The following is a 21,484-nucleotide window of genomic DNA, read 5'->3' as shown; positions in this document are numbered from 1 at the left end:
TGTACAAAAACAGCATTAATTAATTTATTTAGATACTACTGTTTTCTATCTACCTATCTACGTGCAGCCAAAACAGATTAATACTAACAAATAGATTAAGACCCGGTTCCACAAGCGCTCTCAACTTAAAAATCCAACATAATTCCACTGACTCTAAATAATTCATATTATCACCACCCCGCTTGTTATTAACAACCAACTGTAAAGCTCTAAACTTAAAACCATGGTCTGTATGGACTGCAATGTGCTTAGCTAATGCATTAAGTTGATTCATCTTCCTGATGTCATATATGTGGTTGTACATCCTATCTAGGTTTAAGGATGTTGTAACCAGGAGGTCGTATTTGTTGATTAGCTACTTGTTTTTTTAATCATGTTTTAGTAGTGATAAGTATGCCAGGGGTGTAGTAGGCAATACAAGCATGTAGTTCTTGAATTTTATTACTAAGACTTCTTACATGTGCATTTAAAGAGAGAATGCTAGAGCTTTTGTTTTGATATGGAGGAAAAGAGTTGGATGGATTGATACATAACAGCAGTATTATATGGAAGATTTGTGTTGTTTGGACCTGGGATGGGGTGAACATAGTCAAATAAAGATAGTGAGTTAAAGTTTAGTGAGAAGTAGAGCAATAATTTTGTCACTGTCTTGTTTTTTAAAGGATCTTTCTGGGTGAGTGGATTAATTAGCAGTACTTTAAGTGAAATTCTATTAGACTTGAATTCATGAAGGTATCTGTAAGAGAAAAGACAGTACAGAGAAGTGAGAGAATATGGAAGTGTCAAGAGTCTGTAGACAAGTTATGGTGTTAGAATGTAAAGGTATGTCGTTTTGTTACAGAAGTGAAAAAAATGAGGGTAATTAAGGCAAGAATAATGTAAACTAATATATTTAAGTACAGGAGGGCAAGTTGCAGATGAAGTAAGGGTGGAGTTTGAATAGGTGTAGTCTAATTGGAGAGGCAGTATGAGAAACAAAGGGACTGACTTGAAGTTTGGAAGTGAGAGAGAGAGAGAGAAAGGTGATAAAAGAGTAAGAGCTCTGACTGGAGGATAATATGGCTCAGAGTAATGTGTATTGGTGGGGAGATTTGACTGGTGGATGGTAGGGGTTGTGATTAGTGTGTGGAAGTATAAAGGTAGAATAACTGGAGGTGGGTGAGAATTGTGGGGTAGGGTAGTTAAGTAAGTCTGAGCATAGTGAGGGTGAACAGTGTGGGTAGAGCCAACTAGAAAAGGTTGACCTAACTATCTGTTGGCGCAGGTTTAAACACAGATGACTGTATATTGCACACTGAGGTTCAGAATCTTTCAACTGATATTACAAGAAGTGTAAGAGTCTATAAGGAGGTTAGACTCATACCTTCTTGAATGGTCTGATTTTGACCTTGTTTTAGTCTACTGTCCTATAATCCTAACAAAAAAATATATTCATCTAGCAGATGGTTACAATTTAATTCATAGTGACAGTAGACAAGTAGTAAAGGATCTGATTGAGAAAGAAATATGGATTGGATTGAAGTTTAAATAGGCTTCCTTCCAACAACTGAGCATAATTTTACTGCTGTATATATTTTAGTCATAATTACACTGTCTGCAGAAAACTTGTTAACCATGCAAGTAAGCTGATGGTCAATTATTCACTACAAGGCTATTAAATAATAAACTGATGTCCACTCTCAGATGTCAGTTTCCTGTATTCCTTATTTTAAGAATATGCTCTTTAGAACACTAATAGCATTTATGCTCACTGTCTCATTGATTCAGAAAGGCTTACAACAATGTGGAAGCTTGAACTCCAAAATATCCACATTGTAGTAATCCTGAGCAATGTAGAGTCCATTCTCCCGCCACTGCTTTCTGCTTGCAGCAGCTATAGCATAGAAAGGGGTCTTACTGGTGAAGTGAAGAAACTGAGATAGTGGCTAATGCAAATTAGTTATATGCTGCCCTCCAGAAATGGAGCTGACAGCACTAATGCGGCACAATGATTCTGATAATCTTGTTGTGTCTTTCAGCTTTTCCCGGTTAGGGGTCGCCACAGTGGAACTCCGGTCCGCTAATGATTGGTAGTTGATTTTTATGTGCCTAGTTACCAGCCCTGACACACAACCTTCAACAAAGGTACGCCCATTCACGCATGTCTCCACGCAGAAGACGCTCTAGCTGAGAATCGAACCGGACAGTGTCTTACTGTGAGGCGACAACGCTACCGCAGCACCACCACCACGGGTAGTGATTCTGATAATCTACCAAGTTAATTTTTTGTCTAGGAGGAAAAGTTAAAACCATCTTTTAACAGCAGTCACTCATTCTCCTGATGGACCAGTTGTGGCTCATACTGCAACTACATTGTATTGCAGAGCCATGAGGTTCTGTATCTGTGTGGAAGTGTGTGTGCCTGTTTGTACAGCATGAATGCAGCTGTGCGTGTGTGTGTGTGTGTGTGTGTGTGTGTGTGTGTGTGTGTGTGTATGTATGATTGGGTGGTCACCCTGCAGGACTCAAGTGCCTCATTGTTGTAGCGCATGTGCAAGTGTGTCAGTACTTCCATGAATATGAGTAAGTGTGTAGGTCTTACATGTGTTTCATTTGGAGAGTGTGTCTGCATATGGTGCATGCGTGCATGTTTAGGGGGTGCCTATGCTCACACATGCATGTTTAGGGGTACCTATGCTACCACGGTGCATGGGCTAGTATGGATATCACTAGTGCAGTCACATCTGATTTCGCACTCTTCAAGTCAAGACATGGTAATTAGCCACTAACTTTTCTCTGCTAATTGACCCACCCACATTAGCCAATTAAAACTAAACTAAAGCTAGCAGTGACAGTCTCTTTGAATCCCATAGTGTATCCTTTAACTGAACTTTGGAACGGATATTTAGAATAATTATTTATAGTGATTCGATAATCAAACTGAAACATATCGGATCCAAAATTATTTCAAACAGTTCCAGTATTTTTCCCTTAGGATTCCTATTACAGTGCAACTTTCAAACTTCACAGTTTTGCAAAACTCCTATCTGCTCTGACATTTCTGACCAACATTATTAAATTATTAATTACTTACATTAAGTATATAATACTTAAATACTTATATTAAGTAGTCTGTGTACTTAATAAAGGGTTTTCGACTGGAAACAGACTGCCTGCCTTGCTTGGATTACTTTTGAACACTTAGTAATGCTGTACAATTATATATTTTCTATTATTACTTTTTGTTTTGACTTAAGATGAGTTTACATTCGCTACTTCTACTACTGTTGTCTGATCTGATTAATATACAGTGATTAACTAGAAATATATGGACTGAAAATCTTCCACACAGAGAATTTCTTACACTGTTTTGTTTTTGGACCCACTACACTTTAGTGGGTTGTTTTGAGACTTCAGGGATACCATGGAGATTACTTGTTTTTTCTTAAGAAATCTTCATTACATTCCAGAAGACGTGCTCTGATGGGAGTACTTGTGATGTGTATAAGCTTCCTTGACATACACTGCAACTGCAAGTAAAACACCTATAGTGCATTCTTTGTAAATTTGAAGGTATTTTATATAAAGACTCTTAAAACATAGTTTGAAGTGGCTTGGGGTCAGACTCCAGAATGATTTTGCCCATATATGTAGTCGGATATTTTGACATCTGAAGGCCTGGTAGCATTTTATTTTCTATTTGTATTCATCACATCTGTACAGCAGTCAATGCCCTTGATGTGTAATCAACAAATTTATGTTTCTGTAACAGAATTTCTCCTGGCACTTGCTGACTTACATTAGTTTGTAGGGTTTTAAGTAGTGTTAAAACATATTATTTCAGTGTTGATGCTATGGCCACAGACATCTTCAGCAAATCAAAACTATTTTCTTAATCTGCTGACCAGCTTCATCTTAATGCATCATTCTCTAGTAGCTTTTGTAATGGTAAACTGATCTCTGACAAGTGTATAATAAACAATGCCTCATACTAGTGTGCACAAAGCAGCCATGCACACAATGTTTGATAACTTGTCATATCATTACTGCTGCTAATATACCCAGCTCAAATTAATAACATGGTGGCACAATCCTTCCTTGCATAATGTTCCGTAGACATAGTACACAGTTGTGTATTATGTATGCCAGTGTGTTTTGCAGAAGTAGTTGCTAAGATTGAACTGCAAAACCTTGACTCTGTTAGCCTGCAGGTGAATACTGTGTACCTCCACTCACATTACTTACATGCAACAATTGTTAGGGGATACTTCTGAAAACAGTCACTCTTGCTGAAAAGTCTTAGATAGATGATTCCAGGATTTACAGATACAAGCTTATTACTAGCAGAGTATGTAAAACACAACTAAACTTAGTTAGTAATGATGAGTACATTATTCCATCAATAATAGTTAGAATTTACAAACATGTTTGATTGCCTGTCGGGTTGTGCACATGTACTTCAGAAGAGTGACACCTACTTGGCATTTGGTTTTCCTGAGTTTCAAACTATGCAGCTTCAGTGAATTCAACTTGATTAGTCACCTGCTATGTTCTTCCTTTATACAAACCCACATGTGAACGACATAAAGAATGTAACAACTTCTTTCTAGTTCTTCATGTTTGCTACAGCTTGTTGGAACACATCAGACATTGATGATATCCCAAAAGGTAGCCTTTAGATTCTGTATCTGCCTAAGGACATATTATGTATACATGTTTTGGATCTAGTTTCATCAACCTAATCTGCCAAAATTTTGATTTGTATACAGTCCTAATAAAAATCTAAGAAATAGTCATGGCTACAACCACTTCTTCAACACCTTGAAGTGGATAATGCTACTTCTTAATTAATTTATTAAAATCTTGTGGATCAAATTCTGATTATGTCCTCTTTGAGCGATATCAACATACTATTAATCCATTGCACAGGTTCACCCTTCATTACTTTTACACTAAGATGCTCCTTTTGCTTTAGTTCTTGCTCAGTTTTAGCAATGTATAATGTGCACCACGTGTGGAATATGCACTGCTTCAGATGCTATATTTATACGGTATTCAGCCTGTCTTATTTTCATCCATCCATCTATATATCTATCAAGCTATCTTTTATTAAATGGGTATGTGAATTGAATAAGGTAGCTAATTCACTAGCATGACTTCAGGACGAAACTGCAGTACCCAGACAGAACTCATACAGACATTTTGAGAAAATGTAAACTCAACGCAGACACAGATCAGAAGACAGAAGTGTACTCTGGAACATGAAACAACGAGGCAGTGATTTTACCATTTAGTTAACCCCGTCTAAGACTGCAAACATATTTGTGTACTTTTTTGAGAATATTAGTCACATTCTGTACTTACAGAAGATTTCTAAATATACACATTTCTCCCTGAGTTCTGCATTCTGCACCTAGCATCTGACTGCACTTGTACTACATTAGATTCGGCACTACTCACACCCACACAAGCCAGGTGCCATCTCAAATGTTCTTAAGTCCCCCCAACATGCATACATACACACACGATCTCACATCTCTGTGTAGTAACCCACTTCTACATATCTCCAGCATCATTACAATGCAAAAATTTGACTGTGTACTACATTTTTATCATTCAAACCTGCAGACAGTTTTTCATTTTTCATCTTATAGATTTATAGGCAAGTATTAAGCTAGCTGCCTTTGTAGGCCATTTTAAGCCTAGACAATTTCTCTCAAAGATGAAAATCAAACCTTGAACCTTAGATCTGCAAGGTAAACACCTTAACCATTATGCCAATCTTAACCATAAAGGAAGGATTGCTCATAAGGGACACCCTGCCTTCTTGAAAACCAGGAAAGAGGGAGATGCCATAAGGGCTTGCAATTCTGACATCTTTTTAGCTGAGGTATGTGCAACTAATAAAATTGTCTTCCAGGTACAGAATTTTAAAGGGGAAGAAGACGCAAGTTCAAAAATATGAATAATCAGCTTTTCCAATATATAATTTAGGCCCCAAGGAGGAAGTATACATTTTCCTTTTGGCCTAATATGTAGGACACCTTTGCTAAGCTGCCTGACCTCAAAACATGTAGGAAGTGGTAGATCTAGGGGCAGACAGTGGTGGATCTAGGGGCAGACAGGTGGATATAGCTCACAAACGTGCCTTGATGGAAGAATATGTCACTTCTGCACTGAGCATCCCACACAGCTATGAAAGAATATTAGAAACACCCATATTGTAAGGGTTCTGTTTTTTTCTTTACAGGCCAAATATGAAGAAATATGGCACACTGAGGCCTTTTTGGCTTGCCTAAATGGCAAATCACAGCAAGGCACAAGTCAAAACAAGCAATTTGAGACTCTAGTTTTAAAGAGGTTCCCCTGAAACATCAGAAGAGTGGGTGGTTGTAGGGTTATCAACAAAGTGAAAAAAAAAAACATTTGTGATTCTATCAAGTGCAAATCATATTAAATTAAATGAGAGTAAAATTCAGAATGACTATGCAGTAAAAACAAATGATTTTGGATTTTCCACTGAATTATGAAAATGTCAGATGAATGTCAGAGGAAGTGGAGCACATGGCATGCAGAGGGGTCCTGGCTACAGAGAACTGAAAGAAGCGACCACTTTCCTCCTGATTTAAGTTTTAATTTTTTTTTTATCTGCTGCATTGTCCTCTGGGCTTTTATTTAATTAGATACAACTGTTTTTTTTGTGCTGCTGCTGTATTCTAAAGTATCTGTTAAAAGTAGTAGTATTTTTGATATCTTGGTTTTTGATAATTTTTTTTTTTTAATTTATTGTTAAGGCTGCTGCTGTAAGGTGTTATGCCTGTACCTGTGTTATGACTTTTACTTCATTGACTGCATTTCTGTGTGTTCTTTCAAAAAAAAAACAAAAAATTTTCCTTCTTTTGTGCTCCCCGACTAGCTCGACTAGTTAAGACCAGTATTTGCTGTATTCTGGCTCTACAGTGTAGTTCCTGGGCTGGGTAATTACTTCTTACTGATAGAAATGGCTTGGCTCACCAGTGGGGGAGTGGGGGAGCTTGGAGCAGCCTATCTGTCCCTGGGGAAGTGGATCTCAGCAGGCTGTAATTGTCATTGGTTGGTCATTTCATTTCAGCTCTTTTTTATATGAATTCTACTCAGTCTTAATGTAAGAAGTGACCAGGACAGAATCATCATCAGCAGTACACTAAGGCTAAAGCCAGAACCAAAAAAATAAATCAACCAACAAGCAAACAAAAAAGTACCCCAAATGTCTGACACCATTACAGATCTGAATGCAAATATTAAGTTTAAATGACTGTTTAGGAGAGCACATGGAAGCACACTACAGAGATGCTTTCACTTCATAGCTTTACTCTTGTCCAGATACCCTGCCCAGGTCACATGACTCACACCCCAGACTTATTAATTATTTAAATGACAGTCTACTGCAGTTTGAATCCCCCTCTATCCACCCTACATTCTGCCAAATGGAGTTTATGCCCTTTATAAACACGTGTGAGTTTAATGCAAACGTTAATGTCACATACAAATTAATCAACATCACTTTGTAGCATAACCTTTACCAAATATGTGAGTCATAAAACTCTGTTCAAAAGCTCACACTAACTATACTTTATGTAACAGTAGGATTTAATGATATATAATCTAAAGGGTACTATGGAAGCTCCTGATCTTGGCTAAGTAAGGGAAGACTGGTAAATGGAGTTGTGTGACATGCCCTTTTCTAAGCAGAAAGTCAAACAGTCTGTACATAAGATTGCCACAGATCCAATCAACACTGCCAGTGAAAGGATCTTGTACTTTAACACCTTGTCCAACAACACGTCCTGATATTGCAGAAGTTATTTAAAACTGTAATACAGTGCCTTACCTCACTTTATATACCTTCATTCAACTTCAGTTTGACAAAAAAATTTTAAAAATTGGCCAAGTGTAAGGGGGGCAAACCACCAACAAGTGAATGTAGTCTTGAACTACCCTACCTTTGGGTGAATAACAGAAACAAGGCAAACACAGCATCAAGTCCAGAAATGAAGTGATAAAGGGAAGTGGAATAGAGGGGAATGGGAAAAATGTATGTAGCGTGTCTACTCTTGGTCTCAGTATAGCTTAGATAGTTATAGTCATACACAGGTTGGGGGGTTTCTAAAGGGCAGATGTGATTTGTGATGAACTCTGGTGACTGCTGAAAATGTCTGGGGCAAGGAATTTCTTACACATAAATGACGACCTTAAGAAACATGAAAAACTCATGAATGGCACCACAAAGCACTGTAGAGTTCAGATTATGTTTGATGCACTTATGAGACAGGGATAGTACTGAAAAGCACGTGGAGTAACGAACAACCAGAGAAGGGAAACACAGGGTACTCAGCTATAAACAGTAATCAACTAGAGGATGTGCAAATAAATTAAGAAGCTGAACATACATTAGTAATGCTTCAGAATACAAGGGAAATAAAATTGATAGGGGTGCTGGGAAGATAAGGAATTATAGCAGTGTTTTTGAGGACATCAGCACTTGCCACGAAGAGGAAGTGTGTAAGAGTGCACGTGCACACGTGTGTGCGAGTGTAAGCACGTGCACACATGTCTGCCTATAAGGGGATTCCTCTGCAAGTATGATCAACTGTGACAGAACAGCATGAAAGAAGACTCTTGAGATAATATGTGACATTAGGGTATAGATGTAGAGAGGTGTTATGTAGGGGAATAGGGGAGATGACAGGCATTTAATCAGCAATTTGTGAGTCCACATTCAGAAATCTGTCTGTATTTCGTTAATAACATTCTGGGTGCAAACAGAAGACAGCAGGTCAAACATGGTGAATCTGTGTGAACACAAATAAAGTCTATAAGCAGTTGTTCTGAGTCATAGTTATGTAGTTTCAGTTAAAAAAATAATGTATATGACAAAGATGCTTGTGTGGCTACAGGCATGATTAACAGAATGCAGACAGTATAGCTGGAAACTACTGATAAATGACAAACCGTCAGTTAAAATATACAATACCTGATGGTAAGAGAAGTTTGGAATGCTTCCATGATGCAGTTCACTGAGAATGTGCAAAAAGAAACAGTCACAATCAGAATGTTTGTAATACCCAGTTCTTTGGTACGGGAGAAAGAGCACTGACTAAGACCCAAGTGGCCCCAGTTCAACTAGCAGCTGGATCCTGGATGAGTCACGGCTGGAGGGGTAGTAAGGAATGGCACTGTCAGTTACCCACTCAAGGAGGAAGCAGTTTCTGCCTATGATGCCACCGATGGGGATGGTGCCAAAATTTTGTGGGGGCACAAAGCTAATTTGTGTTATGTGCATGATGTCAGTAACTCCTCACAGTTATGCATATCAAATAAAAACCCAAGTGTGCAGGACCGGCCTATGTGATGTTGCTGGCTGCTCTAATCCACTTTGTCTTCCCAACCCACTACTGTTGTGGTCCCAGCCTTGGAGAATAGTATGGGAGGCACTTAAGGTAAAATGGTGCAGCTAAGCAGCTGATGACCAACTTAAAGGCAAGCAGATAGGGAAGGAAAAAAAAGAATGTTCAAAATATCAGTTTTCTCAAATAATTGGATTTTAAAGCAAATTCAGGCTAGAGGCTATCAAATCTAGTTTGTAAAGCAAAATGAATGAAGTAAAAGGCTGAAATTTTAAACTTTTTATAGACAAAAAAAATCTCAAACTAAGGAGACAAATATAGAAAAAATGTCTGCTGTAAGTGTTTAATTCCAAATGCAAAAATGTAAAATGCAGATTGCAGAAACAAAGACAAATTTCTCAGAGGAACATTTTGTTTTATTTGAGGACCTAGGATACTTGAAGGCGGAGTGTAATATTAAATTAAAGATGTACTACTCACACATAGGTTCATAGGTTTACAGGTAGGTACTAGGCTATCGGCCCTGGGGCCTATACAACCCCAGCCAAAAAGGTACCCTGGCTTTTGCCACCCAAAAAAATGATTTTCCTGTGCCACTGTCGAGCAGAGCCACAGAGGTGATCCCCAGGGTGAATTTCCTATTTCCCATCCAATCATCAAGATTTTTCTTGAAGACTGCTAATGAGGAGCTTTGTTTGATATAGATAGGTAGTTTATTCCAGAGTATGGGAAGTCTCTGGGACAGGAATCTATCCCTCCGGCATGTTCTGTTTATTGTGGTGACAAGGTTTAGGTCCCTAGAGCATGTAGCTCACAGGGATTGGGATTTCTTTAAGTGGAGCATGTCCAACAGCTTTGGGTTTGACATAGCTTTGTATGTTAGGCAGAGATCACCTCTGAGTAGGCGATATGCGACGGAGTAAAGCTGGAGTTTTTTGAGACGGTCTGCGTAGGGCATCTGTTTGAGGCTGGTAATCCTCTTTGTGAGGCATTTCTGCGGCCTTTCCAGTTGTTGTAGATGTCTTGTGAGGTACATACCAAAAGGGGTGTTGTACTCTACAATGGGTCTAATGAGTGATGAGTAGAAGGGAACAATGACCTATTTTTTTCTGAATGAGAAACCTTTTGTGATGAGGTGTGCCAAATAGAAGGATTTCCTGACTACTGTGGTGATGTGAGTATCAAAGGAGAGACTACTGTCCACCTGTGTCCCAAGGTCTCTTACCACACTTTTGGTGTTAAGTATACTATCGCCTATATTGTAGTTCACGGGTAGAGAGTTTTTACCAAAGGGGATAACAATGCACTTTTTGGCATTGAGCTTGAGGCCATGGCTTTGACACCAGGCATCTGTCTCAGTGAGGCCCTTTTGTAGGATGTCCACATCTTTAGGATTATGGTTCCTAGTTTGCAGTCATCTGCGAACTTTGTTAGCCAAAGACCTTCTGTGTTAGCCTGTACTTCAGAGAAGTAGATACCAAACAGGAGAGGACCCAAGACTGAACCCTGTGGTACTCAACTTGTCACTGGTCTGAAGTCGGATTTGGAGTCTACTACTTTCACAGTGTGGGTTCTGTCAGTGAGCCAGTTGGCAACCCATCTTGTGACATAGGGATTTATACCCAGTTTAGTGAGTGAGTTTATCTATCATTCCAGAATGGGGGATGGTGTTGAAAGCCTTGGCAAGATCTATATAGGCTGTGTGAACCACATTACCCTTGTCTATGGCTTTGGTGACTGCTTCAAAGAAGTCTATCAGGTTTAGGAGACATGATCTGCCTTTTATAAACCCGAACTGGGTGGGGTCCAGAGTTTGGAGATTACCAATGTCTTTTTTTGTAAGTTTATAAGTTCCATGATGATATGTTCCATGGCCTTGCAGACCAGGCTCGTCAGGCTAATGGGGTGGTAGTTCCTGGGGTCCGTGGTGGCTCCCCCCTTGTGGAGTGGGATAACCGTTGCTGTGCACCATTCAGCAGGCACAAAGCCTGAGGTGAGGCTACGATTAAACATGATACTTAGGTGGGGTGCCAGCTCATTCTGTAGTTCATGTAGAATGCAGCCTGGGATGTTGTCTGGTCTATGGATGCTGTGTTCTTGGCTTTGGAGAGTGTTGTTTTTATCTGTGCAGCCGTGATTACAGGAAATTTGCATTCTTCCGGTATAGAGAAGGGCTCTTTAGGGGGGTGAAAGGGGGGTAAAGTTAGCACTGAACCTATCTGCCAGGATGTTGGCAATATCAGTTGGGTCTGTATATTTAGTGCCATTGTGCTGTAACTCAGAGCAGATTTGAGTGTTGCCTCTGAGATTCTTGACAAAGCTATAGAATGCTTTGTGGTTGTCTTTAGAATCAGTGGCAATTTTGTTTTCATAAGTAGCTTTGGAGGATTTTATCAGGGATCGCAGCTTCTTACTGAGGCTGACCAGGGAGCTCCTCCACTCATGGGATTTTACTCTCTTTTGCAACAGTTTCTTCCTTTTGTTGTACAGTTTGTTTATGGCAGGGGACCACCAGATTGGCTTCCTTTTTTTGGAGGATAGCGTCTTGGTTCTGTTTGGGATAGCACGATCCATGCACTCATGTAAGTGCTTATAAAGTGCAATTGTGTAGGATTCAGTAGTCGTAACTGTATTGTCCATCTGCATGGGTGTCATGAAGTTCACCACTTCTGTCTTAAGAAGCATGAAGTTGGCTTTGGAGAACATTTTTACCATGGTTTCCTTAATGGGGGGTGGGGGCAGGATGTGGATATCTAGGGTAATTAGCTTATGATCGGATCAGACCAATGAGGCATTGACTCATGTTGCTAATGACTAGATCTAGGATATTGTTGCCCTTGGTGGGGGTGTGGATAAGTTGAACACGAAGAGTACATATTGCTTTTGTAAAAGTGATACAGTATGGAATTCCTTGGTGTGACAGATAAACAAGGAAAGCCTAATTAATGGGTCAACACCATGGTGGCAAATCTAGGATTGACATTAACCTACAGGACTTCAACAAATGGATTCACAGTGAGAACAATACCCATTACAGAATGCCAAAGTAGTAGTTGCCACTATGCCAATGCAGTTCTTTTTGGTGCTAGATGTGTATCAGGGATTCTGGAAAATACACTGGAAGAGGGAAGCTCTAATATGTACATGTTTAATACACATTTGTGGAGATACAGATTTTCAAGTCGACAACTTAGAATTCTGTTTGTCCCAGACATACTGCAATGTGCACTGCCTAATCTGACTGAGCATCACAGAATCAAGCTAGAAGCTTTAGACTTCTGAACAAGTAACTACTACACAAACACTTAAGTATTTTGAATGTGCCTAGTAAACAATATTACAAATAGATGCAAGCCATAAAGGACTAATGGCAAGAGGCAGAACTACTGCCTACACAAAGAAAGCGCTAACAGATGCACACACCAGATATGTGCAAACAGAGAAAGAAATGACAGTCATGGTTTTAGGTTGTCAAAAATTTCAAGACTTCATGTATGGGGAAAATATTAAAGTTGGGATGGATCACAAACCATTACAGAGCATCTTCATTAAATCTCTACACAAAGGACTGACTACATTGGAAAACTTCTGCTAACTCTTTAAAGGTGTCATGCAGACATTCAGTACAAATGTGGGAAGCTGATGCAAGTTACTGATACAGTGAGTGGAGCCTATCTGAGTAAGTGTAAACAACACTTTCTGAAGGAAGACTTGGAAGTTCAATGGGTCATGATGCAGATACACATTATAGCTGATAAACTGCAGGAGCTGAAAGCCACTATAAGAAATGATACAGAAATGCAGTAGTTGTCAAGCCATGACATCAGGAAGGTCACAGAGTATGAAGCAACTTCATCCATTAATAAACCTACAATACATTCTGAGATTATTATATTATTATTATAATACATGCCAATTGTTTGAAATGTCAGGACTCACTACAGTGATTCTCAAAACACAGAGACTGAATGGACAAAAAAAAAAAAAAAAACAGATTTACATCTACCAAGTCCATGATGGTTCGTCTTGTATGGTGATCTTGGCATAGTTATATATACGTGTGTGTTGTGGGGGGCTTGCCACCATGCAAAAAAGGAAGTTTAAAAGAGAAGCGTGATGTCTGAGATCCACTGTTCTCCTGGATTTTCAATCTTTTTTTTTTATCCTTTGGAGCTCAACATTACGAGTGCTGACATTTGACTAGCAAGCCATAATACATACATGGCCTTGTGTTCAAAAGTGATGAAGTCATCAGTCTTTGTTGGTATGAATCACATTAGGAATGTCTACGTTACATCCAGGCATGTATAGAAGGCCAGTTCAAAAAATAGGAACTGGCATCTTATGATGTTCCAATATTGCCATGGTTGATCTGTGTCAATTAATACTTTAAACGGCTGGAAGTTATTCAACTCAATGACAAGACTGCTATGTCAGTGATAAAGTGCTCCACTAGAGTGCCAGTAGTTCAGAATTTTGGTCAAAAGACACAGATGCAAGTGATCAAGACAGAACATCAACAAAACTGAAAGCACTTATTTGGTTTAGAGAGAATATGTACAGCTAAATAGGTGAAATCAAAGACATTTTGAAATTGTAAGACTAAGTATCCAGTGATTGACGCCAATTAGAAGGTGTCAGAGATCACTGTGAAATTATCAGCGAATCAGTCTTCAGCTGTCATGAAGCCTGCATATGCAGGATCACAACACAGAATCTACTACTGATACATTGCCATCTGCCTACCACGAAGCAGCTAGACAGAGCTACAGAGAGTGGTGATCAGTGGAAACATGGAAGTTCCTATTACGTTTTTTACAGCAAAATAATCAAGAAACCACTCCAATGTCAGGACTAGGCAATTCCAGAACGCCGAACGGCACTTGCAAACGCTGCTTCTGCTTAGGACCACGCGGCAAGAAAGACTGAGGATATGGCGTCGGTCATGCGCATTTGTACTGGCACGTACTGACGTCAGTCTCGGGCGCCATGACCGACGCCAGATTCTAGCCCTTTGGTATTCGGGCCGATGGTGGACAGCGGACTACCCATATGTAAGGACTGCAGCAATGGGAGACGAAGAACATCATGTAACAGTCCCAAGACTGACTACACATAATGTAAAGGTAGATTTATGCAGTCTATATATAACTGTATACAGTATACAGTTAAATGGAGACATTGTCTTTTTCCTAATAAATGGGGAATACCTCATACTTTGTGCATGATGCACTATACCTCTTTACAATACTTACTGCCAATGAAGTAATATCTTAGGACGGTCCTGCATGTGAAACCACACAGAAATAGATTAAATCTTCCATGGGACATCAACTATGTTTTAGAAAAATTACCTGATATTACTTCCTTTTGTGTTAGCTGCTTTCACTGCACTAAAGCACTATTCTCTCATTTAAGTATTTTCTTACCAGTTATACTAATGCTGCTTTTAAAAAGGTTAAGAACACTGCTGATTACTTAGTATATAGCTTTTTTAACTGAGCAATGTTTGAGGTTACCCCCCCCCCCCCAAATTAGCAGGACACTGTCTGTCTCCTGTGAACAATGTAATATATATTCTTATGCTATGAAATATATACTGTTAATGGTGGTTCTCTTCATAATGTGGGAAATTCTTTCTACAAATAATTCCTGCTTCAACTTCTTCTTGCGCTCCAACATGAATTGGGGAAATTAAAAGAAAATTCAAACTTAGATTACAAAAACATGTAAGGGATATTATTACCAGAGGCAATACTAATACTCTTGCAGCTGTGTAGTTTACACAGACTCATGAAAATCTCCCTTTAGGTCTAAAAGCTTCTGTTTTATAATATGTTTCCTTAAATATTCAAGAAGAAAAGTGAAACATCTTAGGACTTACGGAGGCTTTATTAATTATAAAATAATAAAAAAAATGTTGTACCTAGAATCTTAAATACAGCACTGAACTGGAAGGCATTTTTGTGACTTCTGATTCTACCTGCTGTTTACTGTTTTATACATCATCTTCATGTTTTTAGTCTTTTTTGTTATTTTATTGAGTTTTAACTGGTTAATTAAATTTGTTTTACTAATGGCATTATTTACTGCATTTATGATGGGCATCTTGTCTTCTACTGAAGTTCTTTGTAATCAAGGTACCAGGATGAAATAAGGCTTGCTGAACTGATGTTTGCCATGCTTCATTCTTATTATTTGGTCATTTGACATGCTTGAATCCACTCTCCCTACCCTTTTGCATCTTCCATACCAGTTATATAAAACTGATACTTATAAACATCATCAAAATCGCTCACGTAGTGTTATTTTTTCCAGAAACCAGGAAACAAACATTGCCATGCTGAAAATCAGTACAACTCAAAGGAAAAAAAAACAGTCCAAGCATAGTGTTCTTTTTCCAGAAACCAGGAAACGAACATTGCCATGCTGGAAATTAGTATAACTCAAAGGAAAAAAAAAACAGTCCAAGCGTGTAAATGTCAAAAACTGATACTTGTTTATTCTCCTGAATACTATCTTACAAGTATGAAGAAGAAGATTCCGTACACAGTGGAAAAGTCCTGAAAGATAGACATTCCAATACATTCTACTCCAAGCAAAAGTAAAGAAGTCAGGGTGTGGTATCTCAGGTCCCAATACTCTTTATATATGGTACACTATTTCTTGAAAGATATCTCTGAGGACAGGGCAGGTTATCCATATATCTACTTAGATTCATTTTTTACTCCACCTTATCATCTCCTGCATCAGCTTCCAGCCTATATGTTTATCCGTACCAAAAGTTCTGACTTACAAAACTTTCCTTCTATAACTGCCATACTGAGTCTAGAATAGGGGTATAATCGAGGGTCCATCTCTTGTATTATAGTAATTATACTGTTCTAGCTTACCTGCAATTCCTTATACCACACCTAAAGCACACTCTGGTCAATGCCTCCTGGCATTTCCAGCAATGTTTTGCAACATTTACTGAGAATATATAATACCGATCACACTAGTATTTACTTAACCAGTACATTAGCCCATGGTTTCCTCTCTTTAGGGCAAAAGCTAAGGTGTTAAGTGAAAATATCTATTAATCAATAAAAATGGACATGACTAGAAGGCATCATCATGAGCCAGAACTTCATATGAATTAACATTATCAGCCACAAGATGATGACTTGGAATTCAATGCAAAGGGATCTTCTCCTGTACTATGAATTTTGCTTTAGCAGTCTTGTGCTCTGCAATGGGTTCACTGGTGAAATTCGAAGTATTGTAACTTTTTTGATCCTTGAAACAATTGAACTGCAAGTGCGAATATGGGGGAACACATACTAACTCAAAGGCTGCAGTATTTATAGAGCTCCCTACTCTGTGGGACAGCAATCACAGAAGTTATTTTATAGAAGCAGCAAGGACGTAGTGAATGTGCGGCACCAACATGTCAAGGGGAGTATGCCTCAAAAATGCTTTCAAGTGGCATCAGCAGTTTTTTGAATTTACTGTTTGATGTTTGAATCACAGTTTGTATATCAAAGTGCTGGGACTCACAGAAGCAGATTTCACACTTATGAAGAAGATCTCACAATGCTTTTTATCTCTGGTAATAATTGAACTGTGCTGAGTACAGACTGCCCTGATGCACTAGTCACAGTCATCAATCAAACTATGACCACATAATGCATTAGAATTCACTTTCCATGTTTGTTTAATAAGATTCTTTTGGGCATATAAAGCATTCCTCCATGATAAAAATAGACAATAGCAAATACTGTATAAATAGTCAAGGAAAACATTAGGATGAAGAATGAACCATATGAACACCGGCCAGTGGCTATGTTGCCAGAATTCATTAAGCAAATGCAATTAAATAATGAGGATGGATGCAGACCAGTACTGTGACCAGAGGCCTGGAAATCAAGGTATCATAGCACACAGGGCATCATTTTATCCTTACAAAAATGACAATTAAAGAAGCAATGTCAAACAAAAAGAATCACACTGAACAAAAAATCTGCACTCTCTACAACAATCACCCTCACTGATTATGTACTTGTACATATATTGACTCCTACAGAAAATCATAGCATGCATTAAAGATGTCTACCTGAAGTTTTTGGTTCAGGACTCTCTCTTGCTCTTTCATTAGGTTTTGTCGGTCCTGCTCCATTTTCTCTGTCAACTGCTGTACATGCTCCTTATGTCCCCTGTCTTGGTCCTGTATCATCTGTTGTAGAGCTTTCTGGTTCTCTTTCATGGCTATGTTTTCCCGCTCTGCAGCATCTGATTTCATTCGTTCAGCTGGCAATCAACAAAGGAAAGGAGTTTAATATAATGCTGACAAAACAGAATGTAGAATTACAACATAAAAAAGAAAAGCTCCCCACAAAATTGAATATTAAAAAAAAAAAAATGACAGCATCCCCCCTGCAGCATAGATAAATACAGAATGTGTACCATGCATACTGTATACTGAGAGCTGTGACAGTATTCACCATAACCACAGATGTCCAGATGATAGAATCACTCCTGCACTACGGTTCATTATTCATGGAAAGTAACCACTGTCAGACTCCAATTCTTCCAGCTTTTGTCACCGTGGGTAACCAAACCAAACCAAACCAAACTAAACCCAGCCCAACCCAACCCAACCAAACCAAACAAAACACACATTCATAAATAACTAACCAACAGGATGATGAGGGAGGAAGTAGCTATTGCAGCAATAATCCTCTTGTTAGAATTATCTACAATTACAATCATCACCCTTACACATGTGTGCAATGTCCATCATAAGAATCACTTATGCCAAATTCTTTCTTATACACATTAAGAGTCGTAAAGCAGTTAGGTATATAGGAGTAAACCTAACCCCAGACTAGGGAGGAAGGCTATGACATAACCTGGAGAAGTCCAGTAAAAAATCCTGTCCTTCTTTTCTAGATTACCGAGCCACTTTCAAGTGATTAGAAGAGGTGTAAATGGTAGCAGTAACTGCTGCCTCAGAAATGCTGAGAGAAATACACATTCATACAGCAGGCTGGCAGCCACAATGGAGTGTAACTCTTTCCTGAACAACCAGCATGCTACTTTGATGGCTGTAGAAACACATGATACAGTTACCTAACCAATAACACAGGGTTTGTTTAGACACAGGCCTGCCCTAGTTTCATGGCATAAAAATGACAACAAGCTGGGATGACCGTCTAAAAATCCTATGGTTCTCTATGTAACACCTTGGGTGCCTTTCCCATCCACAATGTATGCAATTCTTTCCCCTCTTATTTTAGTAGTAATGACAATACAAGGTGGATGGTTTGTTCAATGCAACTTTGGAACGAAGGGAGGATTGGTTCTGAGGGTTACCATACCACTGTGGAGCATGACATCAGGTTCTCTTCACATCAAGATGCGCAGCTCTAAGATTCTGCTGGGAAAGAAGATGACCATTAAAAATAGAGACTTCTAGAAAAAGAATTACAGTTAAGTGGGTGGCTTAAAAGAGGTGGGTAGGAGACAAACTTTTCATTAAAAAGTTCAAATCCAGAGAAGCAGGGTGGGCCTCCTGGGAAGCTTAACATATAGGACTCCCTTCAAGAACAGTTTGAATGCTGGACTTCCAAGATGGCTGCACACTGATTAATACCTTAGTTTCAACTCCCAATGTGAAAAAAAAAAAAAACTTAGAAATAAAAACCAGTGATACTGCCAGTTTGAACAAAATTCAGTTACTGGCTAGTAAGTACACTGTCGAAATGCTTGTGGGTGCAGCTGTCAATTTAGGGTAATTGTTCATACCTGGAAGATTAAAATTTAATTTTTTGAACATGTACATGGTTTTGTGTGTTTTTGCCATGTTAACAGGGTGTACAGAGAAAAAGGAAGGAATATTAAATTAAGAAATGCAGAGTGCAAATACCGTGTTGCAGGAGAAAAATCTGGAAATAAATGATATGAATTTGACAAAGAAAGGATTTCAGAGCAGATATTCAGTAGAATATCAAGGACAATGGAAAAGGGGTGGGGGGTAATTATACTAACTGCTAGAGCAGCTCCAACAGTGACAGAAGAGGAAAAAAATACAATAATGGTAGATTTATGCTAGTAAGTGGCCATTGGCAAGGGAGGAGGACTAATCTGCCATGTATTTATATTTCAATAAAAACTACTCCTATGAAGCTTAATTACAGTCTAAGAGAAATAATCAGCTTTTAGCAGGGAATATTATTTATGGGTGGGGACTGGAACTAGGTCTGCAATAGTGAGGCTGCATCAAGGAGACATAGAAAGGAAAATATAATAAAACAAGATACATTTCTGAAGAAATTTATGAAAATATTTGATGTGGAAGTTGTGGATTAACTAGTAGGAACTCAGACAGAATTTACACATTATACCCCAAGGTACAATAACTGGGTTAGAATAGACAGAAATCATATTTCACAGAAATATGTGTATTTAGCTGAAATATTTGACACACATCCAATAATTATTTTAAATCAAGCACCAATAAAAGCCAAGATAAAATGCAGGGTAATGAAATTAAAATAAGGCATTGGTATTTTCCTATCTACCTATTAAAAGGAGAGAAATTTAAGGAAAGGGTATTTGAAATTATTCAACAGTTATTAGTGAAGATAAACATTTCTTCAGCAGTGATATCTAGTGAGGTGGATAAAATAAAAATGGAATTTAAAACTAGGGTAGAAATATAAGAAAGAGAGATATAGTTAAGAGGTACTAGGAATTATTTACAGGGGCTGACAAAGGTTAAAGTATAGTAGAATAAGGGGACTCTCAGAACAAGAAAAGGCACAAATGTAGAGTGCTAAAGAGAAAATAGGGGAGTATCTGGATAATATGCATGAGTTTAGAAAAATTGTTATTAAGCAGCTATGTTTTGATAATACCTCCAGAGCATAAAAACTTTTAGCACAATGAGTTTGGCAACAGAAAGTCGAAAGGGATGCCACCAGACTTACAAAGCCTATAGCGAGAAAAATAACCAGAAATTTTGTCAAATATTGTGAAAATTTTCAGAAATGTTATGAAATTTCTATAAAGTAGAGATATGTGGAAATCAAGAAAGAGCACAAATGGAAATATTTATGGAAGACGTAATTATGCCAAGGTTAGAGCTAGAGGTGGCTTAGCAACTGACAGTTATGATTGGAGGAGATGAGCTAAAAATAGTGATACAAACCCGATCTTCAGAAATTCACCAGGAACAGATGGCATTCTGTGGAAATGTGGACATTAGGAGGGATGAAAGGTTTTGTTTAAAAGTATTTTAAAGGGAGGGAAAGCACAAAAATCTTGGAAGAAAGCTGTGGTGGCTGAATTACCTAAAGAAACAAACATCCATCAGCCCAGCTTCATATAGACCCATTTCAATTTTAAAACAGGACTATAAAGTGTTTTTGTCTATTTACTTACTTAAGTTTGATGACTGGGGAAGTCCACTGGGCCAAGAAGAGCCCGTTTTCAGTGGAGGCCCAGGGAGAAAAGCTCCACAATAATTGCAAGTTACATTTCGCATTTTACAAAAGGACATAGTTCATACATAAAATACAACCAGGGCCTAAATACTGGAAGCAAAAGTCCAACAACTACATGCTTAATATTAAATTACTGTCCCAATACTAGCTGAAAGAATGATGATGATGTTACCAAAATTGATAGGCATGGATCAAAGAGGTTTTATGGAGGGAAGGCAAATACTGAATAATATTAACAGAACAGTGATGATCCAGAGGAAAGCAGAATGTAAGAAAATTCTGCTGTTGTTGGTGTGCCTTGATGTAGTACTGAAAACATTTGACAGAGTAAGCTGGAATTTTATGAGTAGGGCAATGGAAATATTTGCTTACCCTGAAGCAGTAGTAAGGTTAATTAGGAGGAGATATGCACGTAGGTGCAAGCGTGAATGGGCATGCCTTCATTGAAGGTTGGGCATCGGGCTGGCAACTCAGCACTGTAAAAATCCACTGCCAATCATGAGCAGATCGTAGTTGTGCTGTGGCGACCCCTAACCAGGAAAAGTCGAAAGTCTTTTTATATGAAGGACCTCAGGCAAGAATAAAAGTGGGAGGATTAAATTTTCCCACTTTTTTCCCCAATTCATGGGAGCA

At 38.5% G+C, this 21,484-nt stretch overlaps 1 protein-coding gene across 4 annotated transcripts in view; it reads right to left on the bottom strand.

Annotated features, from left to right (window-relative positions):
- LOC122809309 (guanylate-binding protein 1-like) overlaps positions 1-21,484 on the bottom strand; it is a 713,173-nt gene that overhangs the window by 16,838 nt on the left and 674,851 nt on the right. For all 4 annotated transcript variants that reach the window (XM_044080701.1, XM_044080704.1, XM_044080703.1 and 1 more), the window contains one exon: positions 17,461-17,654. In XM_044080701.1, the coding sequence (XP_043936636.1) occupies positions 17,461-17,654 (194 nt within the window). The remainder of the gene's footprint in view (positions 1-17,460; positions 17,655-21,484) is intronic.

The sequence above is a fragment of the Protopterus annectens genome, chromosome 8.part0 (genome assembly GCF_019279795.1).
Source record: "Protopterus annectens isolate FY-2018-M chromosome 8.part0, PAN1.0, whole genome shotgun sequence".
Lineage (NCBI taxonomy): Eukaryota > Metazoa > Chordata > Ceratodontiformes > Protopteridae > Protopterus > Protopterus annectens.
The sequence above is the reverse complement of the archived record's forward strand: the minus strand, read 5'-3'. Positions and strand labels throughout refer to the sequence as shown.